Genomic DNA, 22,436 nt, shown 5'->3' with positions numbered 1-22,436 from the left:
CTTCCTAGTGATGCGCATCGTGGCTGGGTTTGAAGGTAGGTGGGGTTAGGCCGTTGTGGGGCAAGCGGGGAGAGCAGGAGGACGTGCTTGGCGTAGGGAATGGGGGAGCCTTGACCCCAGTCAGAGCTAGCGGTTTCTGCTGCACCCAGAAAATAACACCCCACGATCATGCCAGCGAAGGCCAGTGCAGGCTTCCGTGCGCGCCGCACTCGGGAAGGCTCGCGCGGTTGAGCACCAGGTTTCTGTGTTCTAAAGGGCTATCTGTACCTGGCGACCTAAAACCCATCGGAAAAATTCCTGACAATCTCTGCCCTGGTGCTACAGCCTTCGGTGACGTATTTTCTGCACACGTACATGTTTTTAGTTCTGTTCTTTTCCTTTGTAGATGAAGTCACAGGCAGCTAGTGGGGGTCCCCCGAGAACCTGACATACTCCCAGCCACCTCCCATTTCTGTCTCAATTCATTAAGCTTGGGGTCTTCGCTTGATGCCAGCACTCTTTTTTTTTTTCTTTTTCTTTTTCTTTTTCTTCATAAACAGAGCAGAAAAAAGCCCAAATTATTGGCCTGGAAGCAGCTGCCAAGTAAGTCCAAGGGGTGAAACTCTGGGCACAGGGGCTGCCCCTGATGTCTCAGGGTTCCTAGGTCAGCCAGCGACCAGGAGTCTGAAATCTGCCTGGAAAGGGTCTCAGTATGAAATTCAGGAATGTTCATGTTCAAAACAAAACTTAGGCCCCCCCCCCATGAAGAGAAGAGTTTGATAGTGACCTTAGTTCCGGCTCTGACACCTCAGGGTGTGCTTGGATTTCTGCCTGCACACTGTCCTCTGCGTGCCCCACCCTTACACTGTGAGCTGTCCCCACGACCCTGGCAGAGGGCCAGACAAGGGCCCCGCCAGCAGGACCGGCAGGCGTGGGGAGAGGGAGCTCCCACCTCCCCACCCTGGGCAGAGAGAAGGAGCAAGAGAAGATCTATCCGTCTTCCACACAGCTAAATCCACCCATTACCCAAAGACAAGCCATCCTACTTCTCTCGTCAAGTGAATTTTAACCCTAAAAATAGTTTATCTTGTGTCACTTTATTTTCAAACCTGAACCTTCCAGAACATCTAGGCCAAACATCTTACAATACATAAAGACATCCATTCCACGTCCACACTTCGCCCAGGCAGGCGATGTGCGATCTGACCTCCTTCCAGCTTTCCTTCTCCCCCACGGGCAGGGTTCTATTGCATTGAGCATACGACGAGCTCTGTGGCCCTCCTGGCCTTTTCCACTCTCGCACAGGACCCCGTCCTCTGCCTTGTGCTTAAGGGAATAGCCCGGACATCAGAAAAGTTGTTGTCTGTACTGGGTTCAGTAATGTCCCTCCAAAACTCATGTACACCCAGAATGTGTGGGTGTGACCTGATTTGACATAGGGTCTTTGCAGATGCAGGCAAGCTGTGATGAGGTCATTCTGGATGGCAGTGGGCTCTAATCCAGTGACCGGTGTCCTTGTAAGAAGAGGGAGATTTGGACGCAGACACACAGGGAGAATGGCACGTGACCACAGCAGCAGAGATTGGGTGATGTGTCTCCAAGCCAAGGAACACCAAGGATCGCTGGCAACACCAGGAGCTAGGAGAGGGGGGTGGAACAGGTTTTCCCTCATAGCCCCCAGGAGAACCAACCTGCCGGCACCTTGACCTTGGACTGCTAGCTTCCAGAACTGAGAGAGAAGAAATTTCTGATGTTTTCAGCCACCAAGATTGCAGAAATTTATTGCAGTAGCCTTTAGGAAACTTGCCTAACCAGAGGTCAATGGGCTTCCCCACTCCCACCGTCTCACCACCCATCCCCACCTTGACACCAGTCAGAAATGGCAGCAAGAACCCGACGCCTCCCCTTTGGGACCCCAGCTTGGCAGCAGAGTAGGAGCAGTGTGAACAAACAGGTGCTTGGACAGGCCCATGTATTTATTATTTTTTTCAGACAGTGTCTCACTCTGTCTCCCAGGCTAGAGTGCAGTGGCATGATCGTAGCTCACTGCAGTCTCCAACTTTTGGTCTCAAGTGATCCTCCCACCTCAGCCTCTGGAGTAGCTGGGACTACAGGCATGCACCACCATGCCTGGCTAATTTTTTCTATTTTTAGTAGAGATGGGGTCTTGCTCTTGGTCAGACTGGGCTCAAACCCCTGGCTTCAAGTGATCCTCCCATCTCAGCCTCCAAGAGTGCTAGGATTATAGGCATAAGCCACCACACCCAGCCAGGCCCATGTACTTTCAGATACCACCTGCAGCATCTGAGAAGGAATGAGCACTGGACTGGGAGTCCAGAGCAGTCCCAGTTTCCCTAAGTGTTCTCTTCCCAGACCTTGATTTCTCCATCGGTGCAATGACTGCCTTGGCAGTAGGTTCCAAGAGAGGTATTTTTTTCCTTGTTAATTTCTTTGTATACAAATAATACTTGAATAAAGTATTGCTTAAAAATGGTGAGACTTTAGGTAAAAGGAGTCCTCCCTCATTGACCACAGCAATTTTAGTCCACTCCTAGAGATGATAGCTTCCATCAGTTTGTGCTTTTCTATACTTTTTTTTTGTACCTGTACATTCTTGTACCAGTAGAAATCATTTATTTTGCATATTGGTATTCTATCAAATGCCTTTCCATCTTGTAAAGATCTGCTTCTTTCTTTTAAACATACGAATGGCGTGTAGTATGACGTCCGAGTGTGTGAAGCCAGTCTCCTGCTGGTGAACGTGAAGATAGTCACCTGCATTTCCCTATGGCAAGTGGTCCTGCCCCAAGCATCCTGCCGGTGCCGCCTTGTCCTCACTAATGGGGACTTCCCTCTGCTCGAAGTGCCACTGCAGGGTTGGGAGCATGCTGCATGTAATTTGGAAGGTGGCCGAGCTCTGTTATCCTCGCAATCCAGGCAACCCTGCTCTTCCTTTTACTATCACCCTCGCACGGGGCTGCTGAAGAACAGGGGGTGGTGTGAAGGGCTCCAGGCCCCCCACCCAGGCCTTCCTGAGTAAGGGCCCCTCCTTTCTGTCCTCCAGAAAAGCCCCCTCTTCATGAGAGCCTCTACCCTACCCAGAGCGGACCAGCACGGCAGGATGGGTAGAGGATGAGCCAGCAAGATGACCTCACTCTGCCCCCTCTGCCCCATCCATGGCATTCCAACAGCACACGGGCTCTTAAGCATCCCATTGCCCAACACCATGCCACGTAGAGGAGGAGACACAAACAGAAAGCCAGAGAGGGGAGGCTGCCCTCCCGAGGTCACACAGCAAGCAAGTGGCAAGCCTGGGCCCTGACTCTGGGCCCGCAGTTTGCCATTGGGCTGGGGAGACAGGCAGATCCCTGGCAGTGCGTGTGGGCCCTCAGCCTGCCTCTTCCCCCACCCCGCCCCAGCTCCGACACCATTTTCTGTCCAGCTCCTACGGAATCCTTCTGCACGCCGGGCTGACCCAAATGCTAGAAACGGTGCCTAGTGCTTCTGCCAGCTCCGGGCCCTCCGAGGCAACCAGAACTAGCAGACACCCCGGGAGGCTGACGAGGCGCAAGACAAGGGGAGCTCTGGGGAGGAAGAGAATAAATAAGGTGTATTGGAAAGGCTGTGAAGTGAGGCCCTGCACTGGCTCGAGGCCTTTCTGACTCTTGTCTGCTGCATCCTGGCAGGTGCAGGAGTGTCTGGGAGGAAGTGGCTCTTTCCTCCCCTGAGAGCTCCCCAGATAGGAGCAGTGGAGACCACATCCTGGGGGCATCGCTGGGGTTCAGAGTAGGCACAGCCCCCAGAGGGGCCGAGAGGTGCAGGCTGGCGCTCCGGGCTTTCGGTTGGTTGTACGGTCACACCGGACCGTCCCCCAGGTAGAGCGTGGGTGCTGTTGGCCACACAGTGTATGATATGAAGGGGTTGAAATAAGTCTGTAGTGTCTCTGGCGGTATGAAACTAAAATCAAATTCAAACATTACTTTGGCAAGTATTTCTGCCCATCCTAGAGATGGGGAGGCTGAGGCTTGTATTTATGATTGTCCATCTGAGCCTCTGTAATATGGGTGTGAACGCAGAAGTTTCTCAACAGCCCTGAACACTGGTGCCCCGCCCTTCCTCCCCCAGGGCCCTGGAGCCGCCCGTCCGGGCCTCCGCTCCCACCTCCTTCCTGCCTCTACCCTGGGCCAACGGGCTCTGCCTGCGCTGCTCAGATCCGAAACTGCTGGTGCTGGGGCCCCACGCAGCTGAGCCCAGACACCGGGAGGTGGCTGCTATGTGACCGGAGTGTGGCTGAGCCCCCTGAGACTCAGACTCACCCCTGCCCTAAAGGCTCAGCTGCATGGGAAAATCTGGCGTATGCACTGGGGGGAGGGGGGACTCCAGGCTCCCCGTGTCCTGTCGTGTCCTGGCCTCTGACAGGCTATCTGCCCATCTCACTCTGGGCCGCAGCCTTTCCATCCAGGAAAAGGAGGTGGGGATTAAAAGCAACTGTCTCCAGGGGCCTTCCGGCCCTGTCTTCTGGGTCCCAGTAAGCCCCTCTCAGCCAGGACAGGTGTGATAGAACCGTGGGCTCCAGGGAAGCCAGCGCTCGGGTTCGTGGGGTGACGCAGGAGCTGGGTGAACTCTTAAGGGCCTTTTGATTATGCAATTCTCTTACGTTAAACAGGAATAGTGAGGACACAAAGTGCTTAATCAGAAATACACCAAGCCTCGAAGGCCCACAAACAGGATGGAGTGATGGCTCCAAAAGAGGAGATAGGCTCAGCATCTGTGGAAAAAGGCTGAGCCTTCCTCGGGGCTACTCTTGATTTCCATCCTACTGGGATTCCCAAGGTAGGGAAGAGCTGGGCAGCTTCTGTCCAAGCGGTTTCTGCTAATTCACTCTTGCCTGGTGAGGCTGAGGGTTTGAGGGAACTTGAAGAGTCTACCCCAAAGGCTTGAGTATGTGACTGCAGTCACTTGCCCCAAAATACTGCAACCTCAGTAGTACCCAACAGAGCTCTCCGAGGCTGTGTTAATACTGGTGATGTTTACATGACCTACAGTAGCTAAACACTTTATGCTTACCAGAGGGCTTTATTTGCTGAACATCAAGGATACTTTATAGAATTATGGACTGTTAGAGTTCAGGGTCCTCAAAGATCCCTCAGTCCAGCCTGCAAAATGAAGTTTGCCTCTCCAACCTCTTTTTGCATACTGACAGTGATGGAGAGATCACTGCCACCACCACGCTTCACCCTCCAATAAAGTAGCCTGTTTGGAACAGTTCTGAAATTCTTCATACTGAACTGAAACTTCTTGATCCTTATAGTACTTGGCCACAGCCCTGCCCTCCCAGGCTAGAGATGACAAATCAGCAGCTTCTACCCGGGACAGTCCTGCCGAGATGTGAAGACGGTGGTCGGTGTTTTCTTGCCTGTTCTCGAGGTTAACCAGTCGTCCTGTTGACAGCCCCTCCTATAATTTGGTTTTGAGTCTCCTTGTACATCCTGTCAATTTCCCTCCAGTTTGTCAGTTTCCCCTCCGAAATGTGCGTGTACTTCAGAGCGTCTCGCCAGCCCCCATCTGAGCTTGCCTGGCTTCTCCACGGCTCGGGACAGTGTCTTCTCACTCTACCCTGATTCCGTGTCTGCTTTTGGCAGCTGTGTCCTGCTGTTATAGCAGGTGTGCTTCAGCTTGAACCTACAGCAGGGCTCTGGGCTGCTTGACTACAAGGAGCCGGGCCGCAGCGCTCTGCGGGTGTAGGTGCTCAGTTCCCAGCCTTCTTAGGAGCAGGGCTGCCCTGGAACTCGGAAGGACTGAGGAGAGCATCTGTCCCAACCCTGACCCCTCACAGATGGGGAAACTGAGATCTGGCGGAGGAAAGTGACTTACCTAAAGCCACACAGCAAAGCTGGAATCTGGGTCTCTTGGCTTCTGCCCCAGGCCTGGGTTCTCCCTGCAGCCCGTGCTGCTGGCTGCCTCTGCAGCTGTCTTGCACCCAAGTTTCCCTTGACTCAGGAAGCTGTCATCCCTCTTGCAAAGTGCGGTCCGGATGCCCCACCCCAGCCCTAGGCCCCCCTCCTGGCCCCCTCCTAGAAATTCTTGTGTCCTCCCTCCTAGCTCCTGTCCCACCCCCCACTGCAGGGTGTACTGTGTGCCCTGACCTCTGAATAGGAAGTGGCCAGGGCCCCAACCTGGGGATTTTCCATTCAGCAGTGGCTCTTTCAGTCCTGCCCAGCTCAGGGCCACGTGTCCTCAGGCTCTTGTGGGCACCAGGGTCACCTGGATAGACTGCTCACAATGGAGATTCCCGGCACACACATGCTCTCCCGCTTGGATCGTGTCCGTCTAGAATTGGGGCTGGGGATTTGTGCTCTGCAGGTTCTCCAGGTGGTTCTAACACAGGACATCCGGAGACCCATTCCTAAGAAATACTGCTCTGGGCGTCGTACCCTACTTGCAAATCCAATGTGGATTTCAAAATCCTCTCCTTGAGGAGCCCCTCGGGAGAGACAGACAGCTAAGCAGGCGTAGGTACCCTCCTGGGGACCTGGAGCATGGGGAAGACTCATAACTCAGCCCCAGAGAAGGCCAGGAGAGACGCAGAGAAATGGGGTGCTCTGGCCTGGAGGCCGGGGGAAGACTTGGCTGTGTGTCGTGGTGGGATGTCTTGAGCACACAAATGCCTGTGCTGGGGCCAGGAGCACAATCGGTAGCACTAGGTTGGTTTGGTTTGGTTTTGACTTAGCAAATTTGCCAACATTTTTTAAAAAGTGATAATATTCCATACTGGCACAGTTGTGATGAAACTGGCCTTCTTGTGTGCCTTTTGTGGGTGAGTAAATAGGGAGAAGCTTTCTGAAGGACAGAGCCAATGATGTTAGATGTATAAAAAATTTTATAAATTAGTATGTTCATTAAAGCATAATTTGCAAATTAATAATTAGAAATAATCTAAACACTCAACAGTAGATTGAATGACTAAATTCATCCATAGGGATGTTCAACTCATCATTAAAATTAGTAAATTTACAGAATAGTTAGTGCTGTGTATTAAATGCTAAGAATATATTTGAAAAAATAGGCCAGGCTTGGTGGCTCACACCTGTATCCTAGCACTGTGGGAGGCCAAGGCAATAGGATCACTTGAGGTCAGGAGTTCAAGACCAGCCTAAGCAAGAGTAAGACCCCACCTCTACCAAAAACTTAGCCAGCATGATGGCACGTGCCTGTAGTCCCAATTACTCGGGAGGCTGAGGCAGAAGGATCTCACTTCAGCCTAGAAGTTTGAGTCGCTGTGAGCTAGGCTGACGCTACTGCACTCTAACTGGGGCAACAGAGTGAGACTCTGTCTCAAAAAAAAAAAAAAAGAAAAGAAAAGAAAGAAAGAAAAAAGAAGGTATAAGGAAGTATATGTAATATTCCAATATTGAAAATGTATATGGGGCCGGGTGCAGTGGCTCACGCCTGTAATCCTAGCACTCTGGGAGGCCGAGGCAGGTGGATTGCTCAAGGTCAGGAGTTCAAAACCAGCCTGAGCAAGAGCGAGACTCCGTCTCTACCATAAATAGAAAGAAATTAATTGGCCAACTAATAATATATAGAAAAAGTAAGCCGGGCATGGTGGCGCATGTGTGTAGTTACAGCTACTCACGAGGCTGAGGCAGTAGGATTGCTTGAACCCAGGAGTTTGAGGTTGCTGTGACCTAGGCTGATGCCACAGCACTCTAGCCTGGGCAACAAAGTGAGACTCTGTCTCAGAAAAGAAAAGAAAGGAAAGAAAAGGAAAGGAAAGGAAAGGAAAGGAAAGGAAAGGAAAGGAAAGGAAAAGGAAAGAAAAGAAAAGAAAAGAAAAGAAAAGAAAAGAAAAGAAAAGAAAAGAAAAGAAAAGAAAAGAAAAGAAAAGAAAAGAAAAGGTATATGGGCCAGGCACAGTGGCTCACACCTGTAATCCTAGCACTCTGGGAGGCTAGGAGTTCGAAACCAGCCTGAGCAAGAGCAAGACCGTCTCTACTAAAAAAATAGAAACAAATTAATTGGCCAACTAAAATATATAGAAAAAATTAGCCAGGCATGGTAGCGCATGCCTGTAGTCCCAGCTACTCGGGAGGCTGAGGCAGAAGGATTGCTTGAGCCAGGAGTTTGAGGTTGCTGTGAGCTAGGCTGACGCCACGGCACTCTAGCCCAGGCAACAGTGTGAGACTCTGTCTCAAAAAAAAAAGAAAATATATATGTAGCTGAACAATCTATGCCATCATGTTCTGTAGTTATCTGGGTAGTGGGATTCTCTTTTTCTATTTTCCTACATTTTCCATACTTTCTACAATGAATGCTTACTGCCAATGTAACTGGAAAAAGATGTTTACAGATATTTAAATATTAAGAAAGTGGAGAGGGAGCAGTCTGGGGACACTGATGAGCTTTGACTGTCATTCTGAAGGAGTTAGCCCAGGGATGATTTTGGCAGGTGCCTCGTCCTGCCTGTGGTCTGCAAGCTGTTTGTGGAGAGGAGTTCTCCACCAGTCTGTGGTGGTGGTTATTTGCAAAAGGGCAGTGTTTCGTGAGCTTATACTCTTATTTCAGATTACAAAACCTGAGACCCATGGCAGCCTAAGAGATCTGCCAAAGCACTGTGGGGTCTTTGTTCTTGCCATGTTTCTCAAACATAAAGCAATAATCTCCTGCAGCATTCGAGCTTAGCCTGTGCGAGCCCTGCAGGTGCATTATTTCGTCTAATCCTGAAAAAACCTCATAAGGAAATCAAGGCCTGGAGAAGTCACACAGTCACAGTGTTGGATTTAGGATTTTGACCCAGATCTGTGTGATTCTAGAATTCCGGAGTTCTTAACCACTCTGCTCTGCAGTCTCTAATGAATTCTGACACCAGGTTCCAATGCTGACTTGAACACGAAGGCACAGTTTCAACCCCCTGCGCCTCAGTTTCCTCATCTGTAATAGTAACCTTTGCCTCCTGGTGCTGTCTCGAGGAGCCGAGCTTAGAAGCTCAGAGCTTAAACATCGTGGGATCATCAAGTTCACCTACAATACGGGACCCCCTCACCTCCACTTCCCAAAGGAGGAAGCAGAAACCCAGAGACGGGGGAAAGGACTTGGCCCAGCTGGTAGCAGAGCTGGGACTAGAATCCAGGCCCCCTCGCTCTCATAAAACATTGCCAGATTCAGCGCAACCTGTGGTGGCAACAGGAAAGAGACAACCATTTGCCTTCGTCTCCCTCCTTCCTCCAGCCCTGGGCGGGCGGGGAGGCTGGCTCCTGTCACTTCCGCAGATTCCTGTGTTGACGGCTTCTCTGGCTGGCTCCTGGACCAGGCTTCCTCCTCGCCCCTGGAAAGGGCGGGTGGGTCCTCACGAGGGTGGGTGGGCAGCTCAGTTGTCAGGCCCGAGCAGCCGGGAGCACATGCAGGCACAGGGCCTTGGGGAGGCACCGGGTACAGGGCCTGGGGGAGGCACCGTGCTCACTCGTGCCTCACCTGGTTTGCCAGGGGCTTGCACATGCCCGACCCTGTGGGGGAGGAGCAGACTGTTCCAGAAGCCTATCCTCGATCTGTCTTCCCTCGGCAGTCGCAGTTTGCTTGTTAGCGGTATTTCAGTAGTCCTTCAGTTCAGGAAACGTTTAATAATTTCTATTCTAATAACTGCCTTTAAAAATCTGTTACCATAGTAAAAAGTAAAGGTTTTCTTTTAGAGCGATAATTCACAACTGAACATTCTCGTAGCCTTCTCATTCTTGTAAAATTTATAAACATTTGAAAAAAAAGTATTTCTTAAAATGGGATCTAGAACATCTTCTTTTTCTTCCTTACTTCCCCCTCCCCTCTCTTTCCCCACTCCCCCTTCCTGCTTTCCTTCCAGCATCTCGAAGAAAAGTCTGTAAAAGGGCTTAAATGTTTTTTTCCACTCAAAATACTGGTCTGTTTCAATCAACTTTTCACCTCTCTGGGGTGAAACGAGAAAACTAAAGGTATGAGTGGGTGTGATGTCGAGTAAGCATGCCAGCTTCCTTTCCTGAAGACTGCTCTTTAGCCTTTTCTTACTATGTTCTATAAGGTTAAAATGTTCTTTATAAAATAAAAAATTTTATAAAAAGGGTAGTGATCTATAAATAATTTTTTAGCACCCTTCTCAGTCCATATCCACTTTCTCATTAAAAAATATTAGTCATTTATGAAATCTGGGAGCCACTGGCACTACCTGGCGATGTTGAAAGCCCTTTTGCATCATTTATTCCTTTGATCGGATTCAGCCAACACTGGCCATGATTGGTTCAAGCGTCCACTAGGTCTGGCTCAAATACTTGACTCAGCCAATTATCCCCTAAGCTACCTTGATTGAATCCTAATCTCGCTCAGCCTAGCCTCCTCATCTTTAAATTTGGGATATTCATATATCTTAAGGTGGTTCTGAAAATTAACTAAGATAGTGTAGGCAAGACAGCATAGCATCTGGTACCTCCTGAATGTCATACCTCACTCCCATCCGGCAAGACGAGTGCCACCGTCTCTATTTTACAGTTGCGGAGACAGCTCCTTTACCAGAGAACCAGTGTGGTAAAATCAGGGCTTGACGCTTCTGATGCTCTGGCCCTGATAGCACTTAACCTTGAGGCGAACTTGGCTGGAAGCTGGGGCAGCCGTAGACTCTGAAAGGAAAGGGGAACCATCTCTGAATTGGAAATTGGGAGGTTTTAGGGCACTTCAAGACCCTAGCTGGGTGAAGGTAATAGCGGAAGGTCTGGCCAAATCCTGAGAGAAGAAAGGGGGTAGGCAGGGAGGCCCCCCTAGGTGGCAGCTGGAGCCAGACCATGAGGATCTAGGGAAAGGTCAAGACGCATCAAACTCTCCACCGAGAGTGTCCCTGGCAAGGGTGAGAAATCCTGCTCTGGGAATGTCGCCAGGTAGAGGGGGTGATGCCTCGGGGGTGGGGGGACATGACGGAGATAGTCTAAATGGTCCAGGCATGAGGCAGCCTGGTGTCTGGAGTAACTAACAGTCCTGCTCTGCCTTTGGAAGAATCCCATCCTCACATTGACCTCCCACCCTCTCCCCTCACCTATTGTTGTCTCATTACTTACAGAGGCGCCAAGAACCAGATCAGCCACCCAGACCAGAGCCCCAGGAACTAGGTCCCCTCAATGGGGACACAGGTGAGTAGCCAGCTCCAGGTGTCCCCACTGACATCTACGTGGTTTCCTACCTTATAATCAACAAAGGCGGTATAGCTCCTTAAATAGCACGTGAGATCATAGATAGGTTACCTTAATAGGGGTATCATCTCTAAAATCAGGGAGTTGATAGTCCTGACCTGTGCTTTCCTGTTCTGGGCTGTTGACATCACTCCTAGAGTGCTGGATATAGTTCTGGAAAGTATATTTTCAGAAGGATCCAGAAAATTTTAAGGGAATACGCTGGAGGAAGATCAGGCTGGTGAAGAATCTAAAAAACATGTCCCCTAAGCAACAGTGGAAGAAATAGAGAATGTTCCATCTGGAAAGAAGATGTTGCCATGAAACAATAGTTCCCTCCAAGTGTCTGAAGTTCCCTAATGGAGAAGAAAAATGAGCCTCATTTAGTGCGACCCAGAGGTCAGTAGCAGGGCCTCAAGGTAGCAACAACATGCAGACAGAATCCAGCTCAATCTCAAAGAGTTTTTTGTGTGGTTGTTGGTGTAAAACCATCAGAGCTCCCTGGTAATAGAATGAGCTCCCTGTCTCCGAAGGTGTTCCATTACAGCCTCCAGGCTGTTAGGGATACTGTAGGTGAAGTGTAAGTACCAGGTAAGCAATCGGAGCAGATTCAGGGTCCTCCACTCTGTGTATAACAATTGCCTTGGGAACGTCAAAGATACAGATTCTGGGGACCTAGCACAGATCAACTAAATAAGAATCTCTGGGAGCCGGGCTGAAGCATCTGGACTTTTAGTAAGGATGTATCTTTTTAATAAGCTTCTCTCCGGCTGAGGCCAGTTGGGTACTGATCTCATGGACAACATTTGAGCCAAATGGTTTGTGAGAGTCCATGTCTCTCTAGTCCTGACCATTGCTACCACCTAACCTCTGTCTGCTCACGGCCTCTGGGAGCTCAGGACTCAAGGACACCACCTCAGTCCTCCTCCTGTCCTGACGGGACTGACCTCAGTGTTGGCTTCTCCCTCATCCTCACCTTTCTACCATACCCTCTGCCAGACCCTGCCAGGAAGTTCTCTGATCATAATGCTAACAGCACTTATATTAACCTCTAAGGCTTATCATGAGCACTGTTAAAAATTTAGAGGACATTTAGTGGGCAATAAAGAACATCTATTGGGCACCCCCAAAGTGCCCGGGACTACATGTCTTTTCATGCACGAGCAGGCAGGGTAGAGTGGTAGCTGGGAGTGTTTGCCATGGAATCAGACTGTATAGGTCGCCTCCCAGCTCCTCCAACTGTGCACTGGGTGATCTTGGGCAAGTTGTATAACCTCTCTGCGCCTCGGTTTCCTCATCTGTAAATGGGGATAATAACAGTACCCATGACACTGGGTTGCTGTGAGGATTAGGTGAGTAATCCCCATAAGGTACTTGGGGCAGCTCTGGGCATGCTGTAGGCACTGGGAGCTCTCAGTTCTGCTCACCTGCTTTGGTTATTTTTATTGCGGTTCTTCTCTGATTTAGTCATCTCAGTAGCCTCAGGATGTAGGTCCCATAATTATCCTGACCTCACTTATTGGGTAACTGAGGCACAGAGATGGATGGTCACTGCCCTAGGGCATTGGTGAGGCCTACGTTGGAGTTTCCCTAAGCCAGGGCGAGACTTCCTGTTTGTGTCTCCTTCCTGCAAATAAGCAGCCCCTCCGCCTCCAGCCGAGGAGATGCTAAAGGTGAGGGGCCACACACTCGGTGCTCACAGGCCCAGCAGGCAAAGCAAACGCCGCCGCGGTGGCCCGCTATACACAGGCTTGGCAGGGGGAGGCGAAGGCTGCGGCCAACCCCAGAGCCACGTCCCGGCCGAAGGAGGACGCAGCTGCTTCTGAGCCCCAGCCCCTGGTGGACGTGAAGGCCTGCACTACCAGTTCTTTGGATTCCTCCAGAAAAGTTGGAAATTTGTATTATTAAGCAAAAGCTTCCCAGCTGTTAAGTATCAGTCACTATTTTTTCCTTGAGTTTGAGTGGAGCAAGCAGAACACGTCTCTGGGCCGAATCTGTCCTGTGACTACTGGCCCAGCTGTGGATACTAGCGGGCGGAAGGAGACCTCCGGCTTCTGCCTGGAGGAAAGGTCTCCAAAGCCCGGGAGATTGGAGGGGCTGTCTCCGGAGATTGGTCCCCAACGGAAGCCATCTACCAGGGCTCCCATCGCTTAGCTCCAGCCTCCCACCCCCTCTCTGCCGGCCCTGACCCCACCTCCGCTCTGTGTGAATGTTTTGCTTTGTCACCTGTAGCCGTAACTGTCCAGCTCTGCGTGTCTGAGGACGCCGAGCAGCACCAGAAGAACATAGCCAGAATTCTCCAGCAACATGAAGAGGAGAAGAAGAAATGGGCACAGCAGGTAAGCCCAGGTAACCCCAACCCCTCCCGCTCAGCTAACCTTGGTATAGCCCAGAGTGAGGACCTGGTTTGGGCTTTTATTGTTGCTGTAACGGTCTTTTACTCCTTCTGCCAGGGAAGGAGACCCTCGAGGTCTTTCTGTCTAGCTAACTGACAGCGTTGTCCAGATGGGCACTCCATCAGCCTTTATCCCTGTATCCTGGGTAATCCCCGGGCACCCAAAATGGACATGTAGTGAGTGCAAAATAAGCCTTTTGTTTCAGCCCCCGAGACTTTATCGCTGTTTGTTATGGCAGCATAATTTAGCCTATCCTGACTGAGAACAGGAAGTCAGATGCTAAACACAATTCACACAATTATTTGTGACAATTATCAGCGCTATGAAAAGTTTAGATTGCTGTGAAAGGGCATCCTAGAAGCCCTTAGCCAAGTCTGTGGGATTGGACAAGGCCTCTTTGAGGAGGTAACACTGAGATTTTTTAAATTATTTGGAAGTCAAAACTGAGGGACCGGCCGGGCGCGGTGGCTCACGCTTGTAATCCTAGCACTCTGGGAGGCCGAGGCGGGCGGATTGCTCAAGGTCAGGAGTTCAAAACCAGCCTGAGCGAGACCCCGTCTCTACTATAAAAAAATAGAAAGAAACTAATTGGCCAACTAATATATATATATAAAAATTAGCCGGGCATGGTGGCTCGTGCCTGTAGTCCCAGCTACTCGGGAGGCTGAGACAGGAGGATCGGTTGAGCCCAGGAGTTTGAGGTTGCTGTGAGCTAGGCTGACGCCACGGCACTCACTCTAACCTAGGCAAGAAAGCGAGACTCTGTCTCAAAAAAAAAAAAACAAAAAACTGAGGGACCTTGTGCACAATTTCTAGCCTGTATCAGTCAAATGTCAAGGTCATGGTGCATGAGGAAAGACTGAGGAACAATTCCCGGCTAAAGGACACTGAAGAGCTGTCACAACTAAAGGCAGCTCACAGCCTGGGATTTCCTTGTCCCCATTCTAGCTTGGTCACTAACCCCTCCTCACGCTCCTCCCTTAGGAGAGGGAGATGGTAGAGCAGTAGGAATGATCTTAGGGTAGAGTACAAAGTTTCCTCCACATCATCTTAACTGGTTATTTTAAATTGTAAATATGAAACATGTTCAGTATAAATATTCAAAATTCAGAAGTTTAAAGTCTCTTTTAAAAATTGTCTCTAGTTATAAACTAATTGCTCTATTAAATTGTATGAGTCTCTTTTTGTTTTGTTTTGTTTTTGAGACAGAGTCTTTGCAAGCCCAGGCTAGAGTGCAGTGATGTCATCACAGCTCACAGCAACCTCAGACTCCTGGGCTTAAAGCAATCCTCCCATCGCAGCTTCCTAAGTTGCTGGGACTACAAACACATGCCTCCATGCCCAGTTAATTTTTATATTTTTTGTAGAGACAGGGTCTTGCTATGTTATCCAAGCTGGTCTTGAACTCCTGGCCTCAAGTGATCCTGTCCTCCCAAAGTGCTGGGATTATAGGCGTGAGCCACCCACCATGCCTGGCCTAAATTGTATGGTAACCTGTACTAAAGAGTCTCCTCTGGATTCCATTCACTCAGCACACTCACTGAGGACTTCCAGTGTGCAGGGAGGGGCTGCCTCGGGCACTAGAAGGGGTACAGGGAGGAATAGAGCCCAGACGCTGCCCCCAAGGTGGAAGGCTGCAGTGAGTACCCTAAATACATTAAAACATGCTTTGCCTAGATACATTTTTCAGGAACACCTTTTATGAAAGGTGGGTTAACTGTATGTGTCTGCAGGTCTTCTGCAGTTTGTTTTGGTAGAGTAGCCGTCCTGATGTCATTTGGCCTTGACCTTTACCCATGGAATCCTTAACCAGGAGACTGGAAAGGGTCCCTGGGGGCCATCAAGTTGAGTCCCTTCATTACACAGGAGAGGGAGCTGGTCCAGGACACATAGGAACTCAGTGGCGGGCTGAGGCTAGAGCTCTCTAAATTGTGCCTTGCCTCTGGGTGTGCCCACGGGCTGTACCCTTGTAGGTGGCGAAGGGCCTAGAAACCATCTCAGGTGCAGCACAGGGAGAATGGCTGGGAGCGTTCAGCCCCGAGAAGAGAAACACTGGCAATGCGGCTGCTGTTTCTCTGGTCCCTAAGGGGCTGCCTGGGCTGAGCGAGCAGCCTGGCTCTGTGTGACCCTAGAGAACAGATCTGGGACCTGGTGGTAGAAGCCAGAGGTCACTTGTAACAGTAAGCCCTAGGCATGGTCAGAATCCGAAGCCAGGAGGGGGAAGGAGCTGTCACTCGGTGTATGCAGGCAGAGGAAACGCCAGCCAAGGGCTTCCTGCCTTGGGTGAGCATCAGGATTAGAAGACTCCTAAGTCCCTTTCCACGTAGAGAATTCTCTGGGAAACCCCTAAGCGAGGCTAAGCCCTAAAGAGGACAAAGTCTGCCATGCCTGCTGTGTCTTGGAAGGCTCGTGCCCTCTCTGGGCGTGTCATGCCCATCCCTCAGAGGAGAGGGTGGGACTGTGGCCGCCAGGCTCCTGGTAGCCCCTGCATGCAGGGAGTGGATAAGAGAAGCTGTCTGAGCCTACTGCATCTCAACCCCGCTCGGGCCCCTTGCCCCCCAGGTGGAGAAGGAGAGGGGGCTAGAGCTTCAAGAGAGACTGGACGAGCAGCGAAGGGTTCTGGAAGGAAAACACGAGGAGGCCCTGCAAGGTAAGGATGGGGACGCTCCACTGGCGAGGGCGTGGGAGGTGCCTGCTTCTGGCCGCACCTGCTGAGTTCACTTGGGGACTCCTGCCCGCACCCCCTCCTGCCCGCACCCCCTCCTGCCCACACCCCCTCCTGCCCCTGGTCCATATGCAGTGTGTCTACAGGGTCCCTGGCCTTGGAGGGGTGATGAACTTTTCCTTTGGGCCATGGCTTTTAAAGTCTGGCACCATGGTTAGAGTTTCCTTATTTGAGAGGTCTTTTTTCTTTCCACTTTAAAAGCAATGCCTGTTCATGAAAGGACACTTGGAAAACCTGGTCAAATAGGACAATTAAAAAATATCCATATTCCATCCCCACAATGATGACAGCTCTTACGATTATTTTCAAAACAACTGATTGTTTTAAAAATAACTTTCTTTCCTCTTGTATCACCAAATGTGATCATCATAGAAAATCTGGAATCTGTAGATTAAACAAAAAGATCTTATATTAATTGCATAGTGGTTACAATCTCATTCTCCGGAGCCATGGTCCTTGGGTTTGAATCCCGGCTCACCACTTGCCAGCTGGGCGACCTTGAAGAAGTTACTTTACTGCCCAAAAAGGTTCTTTAGTAAGAATTAAACAATTTAATGACACACTTTAGAACAGTGAAAGATATTTGACAAATAATTATTAGCACTTTTTCTATTTTGGAGAAAACTAAAATCATAATTAATTCCATCCCATGCTAGCCTCTGTTAACCCCTTTGATATAGACACCTTTCATGTCTTGTTCTGTGTATGTACACAGAATATACTTCTATGTACACACGCTTTGGAAAGAGGAAGTAACTTGATTTTTTTCACTTTGAATTGCATCAGCATCCTGTCATTGAACTCTTCTATAACATGAGTTTTAGTAACTACATAGCATTCTCATGTGTAGCCGCATTCATTGAACTGAGTCCCTTTGGTTGGGCATTTAGGTAATTTCAAAATTTTTGCCATTGTTTATAACAGCAATGATACTTACACAGTGAATCCCATGTTGTAAAATCCTTGACACATTCGTGATTTTTTTTTAAGAAAAATATCCTGATAGAATTTTTTTTTTTTTTTTTTTTGAGACAGAGTCTCACTTTGTTGCCCAGGCTAGAGTGAGTGCCGTGCCATCAGCCTAGCTCACAGCAACCTCAATCTCCTGGGCTCAAGCGATCCTACTGCCTCAGCCTTCCGAGTAGCTGGGACTACAGGCATGTGCCACCAAACCCGGCTAATTTTTTCTATATATATCAGTTGGCCAATTAATTTATTTCTATTTATAGTAGAGATGGGGTCTCGCTCTTGCTCAGGCTGGTTTTGAACTCCTGACCTCAAGCTATCTGCCCACCTCGGCCTCCCAGATCCTGATAGAATTGGTGTGGCAGAATTTCTCTCTCTCTCTCTCTCTCTCTCTCCAGATATATATATATATATACATATACACACATACATGTATATATATATATATTTTTTTATTTTGGTAAAATAGGCCTAAGATTTACCATTAGTGATTTTAGTATATTCACAGTGCCATGCAACCATCACCACTATCTACTTCCAGAACACTCTCATCACATTAAAAGGAAACGCCACACCCACCACCTTATCCTCACCCCACCCCTGCCAGCTCCTGGCAACTATGAATCCACTATCTCTCTCCATGGCCTTGTCCATTCTGGACACTCATATAAATGGTATTGTACAACCTCAACCTGTTTCCCTCACCCAGCATAATGTTTCCACACTCATCCATGTTGCAGCTTGCATCTGCACTCTATTTCTTTTCATAGCTGAATAATATTCCATTACGCTTGATCCATTCATCAGTTGATGGATACTTGGGCTGCCTCCACCCTTTAGCCACTATAAATGGTGCCACTAGTACAAGCACCTGCTGGAGCGGCTGTTTTCAGTTTCCCTAGGTAGACACTCGGGAGTAGAATTGCTGTGTCATACGGTGATTCTGTGCTTAACTTTTGAGAAACTGCCAAACCGTTTTCCACAGTGGCTGTACCACTTTATGTTCCCACCAGCAATGCACAAGAGTTCCAACGGTGCCACATCCTTGTCAACACTTGTCATTTTCTGCTATTATTACTATTACTGCCATCCTAGTATGTGTCAAGTAGTATCTCATTGTGGTTGTGATTTGCATTTCCCTAATGACTAATTTTGTTGAACATCTTTTCATGTACTTCTTGGCCATTTGTATATCTTCTTTGGAGAAGGTTATGTATATTTTTGATGCTGTCGAAATTGAGCATGAAAATGCTTTACCAATTTTTTCCTTTCTTCATCTGTGTTTATATGACCTTTCTCCAGGGTTAGTTATCTTTTTAAAACATGCTTGTGATCATTTTATATGTAAAATTTTATAGCCTGTGCTTTTCCTTTAACATTGTATCAAACATGTTTCAAATTATGCTGCTACTAAAATGTTTATAAAGGCAAGACCATAACATACATGGTTTTCCTTATTCCTCGTGAGTCTAGACGTCTAGATTTTAGCTGTGGTAAATAACACTGTTCTAAATGTCTTTTGGGTAAAGATGTGCCCACATTTACATTATGTCCTTAGATTTTCCGAAGTGGAATAACTGGTACAGAGGTCTGAACAATTTTAAGAATCTTGAAACATATTGCAACATTAACACAAACCATTGTGAAACAGATTTAAAGCCCTTGCCTGGGCATTTGAAGCATTGTGTTTTAATACTCCACACTCCGTTAAATTAGGGCTGTCACTCAGCCTCCTTGAATCTCAATTCAGTTTCTCTGTCTCTAAAATATACCTTCCCCATCTCACAAGGTTTTATGGAAAAACAACTTTGTTCTCCAAGCATTGCTTTGATATTTTTTTTAGTGTTATAAATATATCGTTGAGATAAATTTCCTACTTAAAACACAGAAGGGAAAGGATTGCCTGTCTTGAGTTCTTCCCATCAGTCAGAATTATTTCATAGTTATTTTAAATTGTGTGGCACATATTAAGTGCTGCATAAGTCTGTATTTAATAAATAAATGAATAAAAGCAAAGCATGATGGAAAGAGAGATTTTTGTCTGGGGAAAGGTATACAGATAATCAGGACAGGCTAGTAGTGGTTTTCCACATTCAGTAACCCTTTGTTGTCTTTTATTTTGTGTTTCTATTTTTTAAGTTATCATATAGTTAAATTGATTCTTTTTTGTATACAGGTCCATACATTCTAACACATATATAGATTCTTGTAACCATCGCCACACTCAAGATACAAATCAGCTCTATCATGCCCCAAAACTCTGACTAGTATCTTCCTCCTCCCCAATCCCTGGAAACCACCAATCTGTTCCCCATCACTCTAGTTTTGTCTATTTGAGGCCATTCTGTAAATGAAGTAACACAATATGATCTTCTACATTGGCTTCTTTCATTCATCATGATGCCTTTGAGATTCATTGCAACTGTTTTATGTCCCAATAATCCATTCCTTTTCATCGCTGTGTTGTATCCCATTATTTTATTTTTTTCTTTAGACTGATAATGTGGTAGCTTACACTGATCTGAGTTTTCAAATACAGTCATCCCTCAGTATCCACAGGAGATTGGTTCTAGGAACCCCTGTGGATACCAAAATTCCCCAATGCTCAAGTCACTTATGTAAAATTACATAGTGTTTGCATATAACCTACGCACATCCTCCCTTGTACTTTAAATCATCTCTAGTGATTTATAATACCTAATACAATATAAATGCTATGTAAATAATATATTTTTATTTGCATTTTTCATTGCTGGTTTTTTATTTTATTTTTTCAAATATTTGCAATCCATGGTTGGTTGAATCCACAGATGCAGAACCTGCAGGTACAGAAGGCTAATTGCATTGAACTAGCCTTGCATTCCTGGCATAAGCTCCTCTTGGTTGTGGTATATTAGTCTTTTCATATTTTGCTGAATTTGATTTGCTGATATTTTACTGCAGATGTTTGTGTCTATCTTCCTGAGGGGTCTTGATCTGTAGTTTTCTTCTACCATCTGTCTGGTTTTAGTATAAGGGTAAAGCTTGCCTCATGGAATGAGTTGGGAAATATTCCTTCTTCTTCTATTTCTGGAAGAGATTATATAGAATTTTTAAATGTTTGGTAGAATTTGTCAGTGAATCATCTGTGCTTAGATATTTCTTTTTCAGAAAGTATTTACCTATAAATTTAACTTCTTTAATAGTTATAGGAATATCCAGGTTGTATAATTCACCTTGGGTGAGTTTTGGTAATCTACAATTTTTAAGGAATTGGTACATTTTATCTAAGTAGTCAAACTTATGTACATATAATTGTTCATAGTATTCGCTTTTTTTTTTTTTTTTTTTTTTTTGAGGCAGAGTCTCACTCTGTTGCCTGGGCTAGAGTGTCGTGGTATCAGCCTAGCTCACAGCAACCTCAAACTCCTGGGCTCAAGCAATTTTTCTGCCTCAGCCTCCCAAGTAGCTGGGACTACAGGCATGCACCACCATACCTGGCTAATTTTTTCTACATATTTTTTAGTTAGCCAATTCATTTCTTTCTATTTTTAGTAGAGACAGGTCTCGCTCTTGCTCAGGCTGGTTTTGAACTCATGACCTTGAGTGATCCACCCTCCTCGGCCTCCCAGAGTGCTAGGTGCAGGTGTGAACCACCACGCCTGGCCTGTTCATAGTATTCTCTTAATATCATTTTAAATGTCTGCTGCATCTATAGTGTTATCCCCTTTTGTTCCTGATGTTGATAATTTTTGTGTTCTGTTTTATTTGTTAGTCTTGCTTGAGATTATCAATGTTATTAATTCTAAGTACCAACTTTTGGTTTCATTGATTCCTCTCCCCATCTTCCCATTTCAATTTCATTGATTTCTATTATTTTTACTTCTGTCCTCCTGTTTACTTACTTTATATCTAGTTAGCTCTTATTTTTCTTATGTCTTAAGCTATAAGCTTAAATTGTTGATTTGAGACCATTCTTCTTTTCTAATGTAAGCATTTTAATCCAATAAATTTCCCTCTAAGCACTGCTTTATCTGCATCCCACAGATTATTTTGTATTTTAATTTTTGTCCAGTTTAAAATATTTTCTAATTTTCCTTGAGACTTTCTCTTTGGCATTGAATATTTAGAAGTTTATTTATAAGTGTTTGGAGATTTTCCAGTTATTTTTCTGTTATTTATGTCCAGTTTGATTCCATTACTATCAGAAAGAAATAGTTTGTATTTTGCTCCTTTTGTAAATTATTAAAGTTTGTTTTATGACTCAGAATATGTTCTATCTTGTGAATGTCTCAAGTGTACTTGACAAGAATGTGTATTCTGTTATTGTTAGGTTAAGTATTTTATAAATCAATTAGATAAAGTTTGGTTTTTGATTTTCTGTCTTTGTTTTCTATTGAATACTGAGGAGCATTGAAGTCTTCAACTATAATTGTATCTTAGTGTTTCTCATTTCAGTTCTTCATCTGGAATTAATGCAGCTACTACAGCTTTCTTTTAATTAGTGTATCTTTTTTCACCCCTTTACTTTTAACCTACCTATGGCATACATCAGTGGGTTTCTAGTAAATAGTGTACACAGTTAGGTTTTTTTGTTTTTTTTTTTTTTGTTTGTTTTTTTTTTGAGACAGAGTCTCACTCTGTTGCCTGGGCTAGAGTGCTGTGGCATCAGCCTAGCTCACAGCAACCTCAAACTCCTGGGCTCAAGCAATCCTCCCGCCTCAGCCTCCCGAGTAGCTGGAACTACAGGCATGCACCACCATGCCCAGCTAATTTTTTCTATATATTTTTAGTTGGTTAATTAATTTATTTCTATATTTAGTACAGACAGGGTCTCACTCTTACTCAGGCTGTTCTCAAACTCCTGACCTTGAGTGATCCGCCCACCTCGGCCTCCCAGAGTGCTAGGATTACAGGCGTGAGCCAACGCACCCGGCCTCTTAATTGGGGTTTTTAGAAAACCCATCCTGGGTTTTCTAAAAAGACTGCATTTATCTGGTGTGTTTAAATAATTTAATATTATTGATATGTTTGGATTTGGGTATTTTGGTATTTGTTTTCTGTTTGTTCACTGTTTTTTTAAATCTTCTATTTCCCCTTTCCTGTTTTCTTTTGGAGTATTTGAACATTTTTTAATATTCCATTTTACCTTGCCCAATCTGCCGCTACCATTTGCTTTTCAGTCCGGGTTTTATAGTTACATTCAAT

The 22,436-nt window shown here is 46.8% G+C and overlaps 1 protein-coding gene across 1 annotated transcript in view; it reads left to right on the top strand.

Annotated features, from left to right (window-relative positions):
• CCDC69 (coiled-coil domain containing 69) overlaps positions 1 to 22,436 on the top strand; it is a 31,353-nt gene that overhangs the window by 4,153 nt on the left and 4,764 nt on the right. The window contains exons 2-4 of the mRNA XM_012740877.3: positions 11,054 to 11,123; positions 13,395 to 13,501; positions 16,121 to 16,208. Of these exons, the coding sequence (XP_012596331.2) occupies positions 11,054 to 11,123; positions 13,395 to 13,501; positions 16,121 to 16,208 (265 nt within the window). The remainder of the gene's footprint in view (positions 1 to 11,053; positions 11,124 to 13,394; positions 13,502 to 16,120; positions 16,209 to 22,436) is intronic.

This window comes from Microcebus murinus, chromosome 21, assembly GCF_040939455.1.
Source record: "Microcebus murinus isolate Inina chromosome 21, M.murinus_Inina_mat1.0, whole genome shotgun sequence".
Taxonomy (NCBI): Eukaryota; Metazoa; Chordata; class Mammalia; order Primates; family Cheirogaleidae; genus Microcebus; species Microcebus murinus.
Note: the sequence above shows the minus strand (reverse complement) of the source record. Positions and strands in the feature narration are given on the sequence as shown.